Consider the following 10,193-nt stretch of genomic DNA (forward strand, 5'->3'; position numbering starts at 1 on the left):
GGAGAAGTAACTAGTAACTATAACTAATTACTTTTTCAAAGTAACGTGCCCAACACTGCTTATTACACATAATAAAAGGAAAAAAAAAATCACATGTTTTAGCGCTCTATGTGTAATATTTTTAAAGTTTCCTTTAAGGATAAAACTCATTCATCTATCCACCTGCTTCATACACAGGATCATTTCATCTGAGGCATCGTTTTCTCCTACTAAGGTGAGCTGCTCCGTGCGGTTCCACGCTAACTTAAGACCTTTCATCACGCCTGGTTTCATCCTTCATATAACGGAGGACTTCAAGTTTTATCAGTCTTTTTTTTTTCCTCACATGCCAGAGGGAAAAAAAAAGGAAAAAAAACACACTGGTTGCTGACCAGCCCTGACCTCCTTTGAAAGACTACGATTCTGTAAAGGGTATGGGACTCTGGAGATAAAACAGAAAAGGTGCTTTTTAAAACAAGATTGTTATCCACCTTCTGGGTCTGCAAAAGTCCACTAAGGGGGATGTTCACAGCTCTATTGAAACAACACAAGAAAAAAACGTTACTAAGTGTTGTTGGCAATAAAAATAAAAATATGTCTCACATCAACTAGAATTGCATAATTAGAAGTAAAGTAGACTACCAAATCACTCTTATATCTAATTAAAGATGACTTTAAGCTTTGTAATGGACTGTTGTTATTTTATTTGACTAATTGCATTTGTGTTGTCATTCGTTTGACAAAAAAACAGCCAAAATCAGCTTAATTATTTCCCTGCTTTAATGAATTAAAAAAAGCAGCAGTGTTTTAACTGATGACTTTGCTGCTGTTGAAGATTTATTCCTTTTCAATATTATTATTTTAAGTGGCAAGTTAAACAATTTGCTGTCAAACATTTGCTTGTGCTTATTGTTTGATTTGAGAGAAAGCTTTAGAGTTTAGACAAATTACAAAGCTGCTTAATTTCTAAATCACTAGATGAGGATTGTCTGAATAAAATGCTGTAAAATCACTGAATTTTTACTCTTCTGCTCTTCAATATAATGCAGTTTTATGCATTTATGCTGTTTAATATGAATTCATATAATTTTTGACAGTGTTGTATGGAGTTAATTTTGTTCCATTATTGCTGCACAGTACAATATGATGTAGATACAAGTGTATGTAAAGAATGTAATCCTTGAAAGATTTTGAAAATAACGCGCTGTTTTCCCTTTAATGTTAAATCAATTCGAAAGCCTAAACTATTTTTTAAGCTGTACTTTAACCCTTAGCAATGGAATGCTAACTACCTCATTCTAGTGTTAGCTAACATGCTGCATAACACTAAGAAACACACATTTTAAATTTGATTGAGTTGTTATATTGCTTTTGTTAAACAATTTGACTCTTCTTCTTTCACACAGCATGGAAATTGGCATCTACACTGTCAACAAGCACAAACAGATGCGTTTGCTCACTAGCTGAGCAATTAGCCATCATGCTAAATCCAGCTACGGTTTATGAGTTTGCACAAATCCCTGCCTGCAACTTCTAACCAGTCTATAAAATTTTATTATGTTGTTTTTTTAGTCCCCAAGCTTCAAACGTGCCACCACAGTTGTTCACCTGTTTTTGTTTTTTATATGGTATAGATGGTATACTTTGGGTTTTTTAAACACATTTTCAATTTGTAGATTTTCCTTTTTTTTTTTTTTTTGTGACATTTTTCAATATTTTTTCATTGTATTTTTAACACACGTTTTTTTTTTCCATTTATTACATTCAGATTTGCTTTTACTAATTGCCCTCTTTTCAAATCGCACTACACAGATCACATTCTCTGAAATAAATGATGAACAATAAAATTAGAAAATGCTTTTTTTATATAAAAACATAAAAAAGCAGTCATCCTGAAAGCCTTTCAATGTAAACATTTTAAAAGTTTTATATTTGGTATGTACTTTTTTTGGAACTTCTATGAAGAAAAATGATATTCTTAGGCTGCAACAATAATGGAATAAACACCTGGCCTCTACTAAATTGCTATTTTTTTTTTTTGTGATGTAGATATACTGTAAGAGTCTTCATGTTAGCATCATCCTACAAATTTTTCCAATATGCTTTTGATCCTTTTCATCAAAATTATCACCCTGATATTACGTCATAGCATTTTGAAGCTGAACACTGAAGCACTGAAGCCCTGCAAGTTTGTTTTTTGGCTATAGACTGAGACACATGGAGAGGACATCAATACAATGACTGAGTGTGTAACTGACTACATAAACTTCTGTGAAGAAAACACCATGCCTACTAGAAGAGTAAAATAAAACAATATCAGAGATGTGTGGTCAGGGATAAAGAAGATAGCAGACTTCAAGAAGAAGGGTGATCAGACAGATGGAAGTCTGGACAGAGTCAATTAACTGAATACATTCTTCAAAAGATTCAGTTAAGGAAGAAGCTCCAGCTTCAATTGGTTTGTTGTCAGCCAAATCAGAAGATGGAGCCCTCCACCTCACCTCCCTGTCTCTAGAAGTCAACTAAAGAGGTCCTGAAGCCTGTGCAGAGCAGCTGTGTGGGATTTTACAGCACATCTTAAACCTTAGTCTGACTCAGGAGACAGTTCAAGTGATGTGGAAGACCTCCTGCCTTGTTCTAGTACCAAAGAAGGCCAACAGTCTTCAGTGACTATATAACTGTTGCCCTGACAACCCACGGTAGTTCACATCATGAAGGTCTTAAAGAGACTTCTGTTGTTTCACCACAGCAAACAAACAATCAGAAATCAGGACCCCCTGCAGTTTGCGTATTGCCTTGGAGTTGGAGTTGATGACAAGGCAGACAGCACAATGAGGATCATGTTCTCTGATTTCTCCAGTGAGTTTAATATATTTCAGCTTGACTTTGTGAGAAACTTCAGAAGACTCAGGTAGAGGCATCAACAATCTCCTGGATCAAAGATTACATTACAAAGGGACCACACTTTGTTAGACTGAAGGGTCAGCTGTCTAATCTGGTAGTCAGGAGCACCACAGGGGACGGTACTCTCACCATTCCTTTTTACTCTGTACATGTCTGATTTCCAGTACCAAACAGAGTCCTGTTATCTGCAGAAATACTCAGATGACTCTGAAGCCATTGGGTGCATCAAAGATGTGAACAAAACAAGGGAGATGATTGTAGAGTTCAGAAGAAACAGGAACAAGTTCAATCCTACTAACATCATGGAAGAAGAAGTGGACAGGGGGAAGGAGTATGGATACCTTGGTGTTCACCTTGACAGAGCAGATTGTTCTTCCAAAGGAAGCTTAGGTCCTTCAGCATTAGCAGCAAGAGGCTACATCTCTTCTTTAAGTGTGTTGTGGTTGTGTGATCTCTTCCTCCATCTGCTAAATGTCTTACAAAAAAAGCTTGACAAGCTAATAAATAAGGACAGCTTCGTTCAAGGAACTTCTCTAGAACATCTTGACATTCTTTTACAAAGGAGAATACTTCATAAAGTGAAGAACTTTATGGAAAACAGTAGGAGCATTCTCTTCAGAAGATTTTTAAACATGAGTGTCTTCGGTCAGAGGTTCTCCAGATCAGATGTAAGACAGACGGCTACAGAAGGTCCTTCCTGCCTACAGCTATCAACACCTACAACACCTTTTAAAAAAATAACTTATGAGTTACTGCAACATGTAATTTCCCTTTAGGATTAATAAAGTATTATAAAATTTTATTGAATTTGAAAATATCTGTCAGGATTTGGTTAAGGATTGTTGAGCCAAAGGAGAGCCAGGCAGGCAGAGGTAAATTTCTGGTTGATTTAATGATGAATTACTGAAAAAACAAAGTCCAAACAAACAGGCAACCAAAAATCCAAAAATGAAAAAAAGTTCAAAAAACAAAGGAGGAAACTCAAATCGAACATTAACAAAAAACCATGGAGTCAACAGGGGAAGAACTGTAACCAGGAGGAAGGCTCAGAGAGATGACAGAAGAGGTAGGCGAGGACCCAGCAAAGAGGAATTGAAGAGAGAGGGCTTTTAAAGGAGACAGAGACAAAGAGAGGGCTAATGAGAAGATCGGGAACAGGTGAGGACAGAGCAGAAACAAAACAGGAGGTAGGGAGAAAGGAGAACACAAGAGGGCAGCAGAGGGCAACAAATGAAAAAACCTGGAGGACTGAAAATAACTAGAATACACAACAAAATAATAATTAAACCACTAGGACTATAAAACATGGAAAAAAGAAGAACTAAAGACTCAAAAGAAAACATAACAGAACCAAGACAAATAGAAACTAAGAATTAATTAGATAACACAGCAAAATAAAAATAAAACCACTAACACTAGAAAACAAGGAGCAAAGCAAAACTGAACACTAAAAAGAAAATATAACACAACCAAGACTGAGACAGTAACTAAGAAAGACCCAAAAAAACACAATAAACTAAGAATTAAACCATAAAAACTAGGAAACAAGGAGAAAAGCAAAACCGGATACTGACAGAAAACATAAAACTAACAATATCCACCACAGTGCAGACATCAACATAGTTGGACTTTATCCTCCAAACAGTTGATTTCAGATTTTCTGCCCTTTTCTCCTCTTTGCACTGTAAGCCCTCCCAAAGACTATTGCCTTTGTCAACAGTTCCTCTCATTGCACTGACGGTGCACTTCTACTACCATTCACCCATTCATGTTGGATCAAATAGACTCGCCTAACATTTCTGAATGTTGTTGTCTACCTTGTGATCAATATGCATTTAAATTAACCTACAGAACAGAATCCCTACGGCCCATCAGAGTGATGAGGAGTTTACAGTCACCCAACAGAAATACAATATTTGAAGTGATGACCTCTTTACATAACCCATAAAGGCAATTATATATGTGTAAATATAAAAAAATATATATATACACATATGTGTGTGTGTTTGTATATTATATAGTTTGTGTATTCAGTTCAGTAGTTAGCGCTCTTCCTATATGGAAAGTTTTTTAAAATTTGAAAAATTTCTACTGGGCCAGAAAGTAATGGCTTATGTTCAAATAAACATTTGGCTTAATTTGTTGCAACCATGTTTTTTTGTGTTTTGAAGTGTGAATTGTGAAGTTGGTCTTAACTTTTTGTTTCAAGTGACATTAAAAAGTCTTTAATTTAACTTGCCTTATGCTGTAGGAACCCTGATGTTGCAAAATGATCTTGAATACGAATTAAAAATGGTTTGGGAGCAATCCACCCACATCGATTAACCTTAAGAATTTATTTTGAGCAGTACTATATCCTAATCGTGGTTTTATATCTTGAAACTGAATAGCTGAAACGGACATGCCTGTAGACTAAACATTTGAATAAATGGTCTCCATAAGTTATGTTTACGACTACTGATTGGTACATTTTGAAGATTTGGTTGCACTAATAGCCCTCCATGTCATTTTGGGAGGAAATGGGGAGAGAGGCAAGAGAAATACAAACCACCACATATGGGAAACTAACAACTTCTAAGCCAGGTGAAGAACTTTGCTTAGAAGGGTATTTATGTGCTAAATGGATAAACAGGAAACCCTGGTCAGATATGTTTCTCTGAGATTATGCTTTCTAGTAGCCGCTGCTCTCAGAGCGGAACAAAAAAGCAGAGACAGGCAAGGTTGAGCCAATTCAAGTGTATTAAGCTGGATGTTAAACAAGTGGACGCCGCTTTGCTGCTGGATCAATGGAAACACCTTGGTGAGAAGCGAGGCGGTCATTGTTCGCAGGAGACAATGAAAAATTTACACCAAGACCCACGCCTCCACTGGTGCAAGAGAATCATCAGCCATTTGAGACTCTTAGAAGAGGAAAGGGGGGAGTAAATATGTGTGTCTGTGTGCGTGGTGTCGAACCGACTCACGCCGCGGTTGCCTCCCCCCTCTCCCCCCTTTCCCCTTTTCCTCGCAGACGATGGTGAGGATAAATCGATAGCGCCGACGTCTGACTCGCCGCTAGCTGAGCCCTCATCCATCATCCTCCGGCCTTGCTGAGAGTGACACATACACAAATGCACACTATGACAGGGACATCTAAGAGACCACCAGCACTGAAGAGCAAGACATTTTCCCAGGGCATATGTGCAATATATCTACCTGTCAGTCTGTTTGCATGGTTCTCTCTTTTATCCACAAAGTTGGATCACTTCCTCTCTGCTGTTGGGATGAATTCCACCAACACAGGACACAATGCGCTGTGACAGGGCTAAAAGCAACACCCCCTGCTTTGCTGGAAGTGTGTTTAAAATAGATTGCTTCTGGGTAGTTCAGGGCAGGCGATCAATAACAATGCTGATTACAATAAAGCCCAAAGACGAGCGTGCCACGCAATATTTATCTCCGATGTCGATGTCGAGAGAAATTAGGAATCAATGGGCCACACAGCCCATTAATACACTTCGACTTAAAGTGACGGGGCAATGAGGTGAGGCCGGCGCACCGACTAGTGGGGAATGTACAACAGCTCAAGGAGCCAATTAATTTTTCCAGGCACCCAGGGAGGTAAACACCGGCGTTCCGGCAGAGGGGGCAAGCCACCGTTTGAGGTTGGGGCGATGCTGCTGATTGCTTCGCTTTAACACAGCTCAAGTGTCACACTCCCAAAAGCATCCCGGTCGATAAAGATCAAGGAAAGATTCGATAATTTGTGATTGCAAATGCAAGTAATTATAAGTAGTCTGATGCTAATCATAAAACACCAGACAATTTGTTAAAAATCTATATTTTGTGGGGAAATTTTGCACTAATAGACCAAGATGAAGGTGCAAATTTCTCCATTAGTTTAAGTTTTGACTTTACTCTCATATATAGAATACTTAAACTGCTCTATGATAATAAAAAAAACTTTTAAAGGGCTCAAATGTATAGGCATATGCACAACCATTAATGTTTGGCCAAGTGTATGGAGTGGATTTTGTTCCCTTATTGTAGCAAGCAAAGAAGACTATTTACAAATGGACATTTGAAATAACACATTTTGTATACATGCATTCCAAAAAGTAAACTTCTATTTAAAAAAAAAAGTATTAAGAGTAATTTGTTTCCTCCGATTTCTGTTCCCTTTTTTTAAATATATGTTTAGATTTAAATAAAAAGAAAAAAAACATATTTTTTTCCACTTTTTTCTTAATATTTTATGGTTTAAGTTTATTAGTTGTTTTTTTTTTTTATGACTTTTGCAAGGTTTTGGCGGTTCATTGGAATAGCATTTTTTGGATCACATTCTCTTCATTTCATGCCCAATGCTAGCTCTTAACCAATAAAAATGTGTTTGCTATCTGTAAAATGCAATTCGAAACAAATGCAGTTCGCATAACTCAATCTGACAAACAGAAATAAATAATAAATGAACTTCTAAAATTTGTAATATATATATTCATTTTATTTTTTTTAATACAAAAGAAAAACTGAAGAAACAAAATCTAAGAAAATAGCACATTTACTCTTAAAACCTTTTTTTGGTTTAAATAGCCAAAGTTTCACTTTCGGATTGCTTTTTTTTTATTATTTCAATTTACCAAACATGTTCTTTGCTTGCAATGATATTGGAACTAAATTTACTTCATAGGTGCTACCCTTATTCTAAAAAGTGGGTAGAATGTTTCCAAGTTCCAGTTGTTTCCTGCCTGGTGTACTGTGGTGTTTTTACCTTTCCCTGTATCTGCAGACATAAATAAAGCTAAACCTGCATGTTTCACTGTCCAAAACAACAAGAAATGTAGAGGATTTAAAATCAAAATCATGCAAAACTTTATTTCTTAATAAAAAACTTTAACAAACCATGAGACACACTTTTCTTTGGAGGATTGCAAATTCGAAAACAGACTTCCTGACACTTCTGAACTGCTTAGAGTCATACACATGAGGTATTAAAGTGATTATTCATCAAATCTAAATGTCTGCATGGGTGTGGAGTTAATGCTGATTACAGTTATGACAAGAATTTGATGTTGCCGCTGGCATTTAATGCCTCAGTGGGCTCAGTCTTGAGATTCAAACAGATAAACGTGTTGATGGTAGTATTGCTCATCTCTCTCTTTCTCTCATTCTCTTAGGGGATGATGTACCTGGAGGAAAGGCGGTTAGTCCACCGAGACCTGGCAGCTCGGAACGTGCTGGTTAAGTCACCCAATCACATCAAGATCACTGACTTCGGCTTGGCCAGGCTTCTGGACGCCGACGAGAAGGAGTACAACGCGGACGGGGGCAAGGTTGGTGTAAGTGAAATGCATGAGAACATCTTGATGTGTGTGAAGTGCTCAAAATAGTTGACCTAGAAGGTTGTGCGGTGAGTTAATGTTGAAGTTATGATCACAAAGAGGTTTAAAGGTTGTAACCAGGAAAGTAAGTAATCCACTGCAATCCAATCTAGATGTATATCTCGAGGGGTAGCGGCTAAATTGTTCCCCTTCGTAGGAGGATCTTTCTTTATGAACTGATTAATCGTCTGCAAAACTTTGCAGATTTTTACTTTTTAAATTTTTATTCTTTTTTTTCCAGGCAATCTCTTGTAGTGCTGCAGTGTAAGGGATTATTGTCCCAATGTAGGCCCAGGTTGGTCAATCATACCAGAGACATGGCCTCACATTTAATTTTAGAACTCAGCATGATCTTGAAGTTGATGCAATATTGAAACAATGTTGTCCCCCAATACAGATCACCATTGAATAATGATGCGCAAAGCTGGATTTACGTTAAATCCTTTCTCAATAGAACTTTAGCACTCAACGTTTAAATTTAACGTTTAACTCAACTGTAACAATCAACTAAATGACAACATAAGATTTTTTCAAAAGAGGTTTAAAAAACCATTGGACTTTGTTTTCCAAAGTGTATAGATGTTTCGCTTCCCATCCAGAAAGCGTTCTCAATTCAAATGTCAGGAGTAGTGTTGAGCCCAACAAAGCTTCATTGTGGCTTAAAAAACATGTAAACTGAACCAAAAAACAAGTAGGGAGTTGTTAAGCTCGCCTGCAAATTAAAGTGAATGCCCATGCCTATGTAAGGGGGAGTCATTAAGGTTCTTATAGGTCTGGCTTAACAGGAGCCATGTTGTGTCCACCTGCATGGCAATGAGGATTCAGGTGGTAGTGGGAAGGAATCAACACTAACTCTGTTATAGATTTTCTAGAGCTGAGTCCACCCTGTCTGTTTAAGGTTGTTTTTTTCTCTCTTAATGTAAATGGCGTCCATAAAACCCCTTTCAAACTGCCACAGAGTGTTCCAGAAGTCTGTTAGGGTCATTCAAAGGCAGCTTCGCCAACTCAAATCAGGCTGCCATATTCTTCTGTCATGAACATTTTAGACCTGAAGGGTTTGTCATGTTTGTACTTAATTTCTTTGTAATATTTCCTGACTTTAAACTACTCTTAAAATAGTCTAAACCTCCTAGATGTGTTTCCCATAACAATTTACATCTCTAATGTCTTTAAAGTTCATACAGGAGGTCATGGCTGGTGTTCAGTTAATAAAGTACCCTTGATTGCCCAAACTTGGATGTGCTATTGAAGCACCAACTGTACAATGAAGGGTCTACATTGCTGATCCATAAAGGGATCAGCAATGTTTATGGGTACAAACAAGGATTTTGATTTCTTTTTCCATCACTTTCAGATTGATGGAAGCTTTGAGTTACCAAAGCAAAATGTTTGTTTAAACCTTTTATTCACAATAGATCTATATCGGGGATCTTCATTGGTAAAAAACCTGATCTTCTTTGTCTATAACGTTAATTTCCACAAACACACCCGGATCTCGTCATGATTGTTTTCAATTGTCGGACATTTTGGAAATATGACATCAACTTATTTCTTTCTTTTTATTTTTTTGCATTTCAACTGGTTAGGTTGAGTTCTGCTTTCTTTTGCTTTTGGAGAATATTACATCTTTGGAACCTCCCAACACAGGAATATAAGTTAGCCTTCACACTGAGTCACCCTTTAAAGGCAGGGATTGAGAGGCCTTTCTTTCTTCCCTTCTGTTTTTCTTTCTTGCCATGCTCTTCTTTTATTATTGCCTTTGTCCTTTGAATTTATTCTGCAGGACAATGGAAAGACAGAAAAACCATGTTTCCACCAAATAATACAGAAAATGAATCTTGGAGCTGCACATACTCTCGGTCTAAAAAGCCACTAATCTGTACACATAATAGGGATGGAACGGTTTATGAAAACCGTCCGAACCGTTCGGTTCGACTGTCTCAGTTCGATTCG

The 10,193-nt window shown here is 37.2% G+C and overlaps 1 protein-coding gene across 1 annotated transcript in view; it reads left to right on the top strand.

Moving 5' to 3' along the window:
• LOC107084231 (receptor tyrosine-protein kinase erbB-4-like) overlaps window positions 1-10,193 on the top strand; it is a 367,984-nt gene that overhangs the window by 326,481 nt on the left and 31,310 nt on the right. The window contains exon 22 of the mRNA XM_015373962.1: window positions 8,037-8,192. Within this exon, the coding sequence (XP_015229448.1) occupies window positions 8,037-8,192 (156 nt within the window). The remainder of the gene's footprint in view (window positions 1-8,036; window positions 8,193-10,193) is intronic.

This window comes from Cyprinodon variegatus, unplaced genomic scaffold, assembly GCF_000732505.1.
Source record: "Cyprinodon variegatus isolate N-32 unplaced genomic scaffold, C_variegatus-1.0 Scaffold95, whole genome shotgun sequence".
NCBI classification, from domain to species: Eukaryota; Metazoa; Chordata; class Actinopteri; order Cyprinodontiformes; family Cyprinodontidae; genus Cyprinodon; species Cyprinodon variegatus.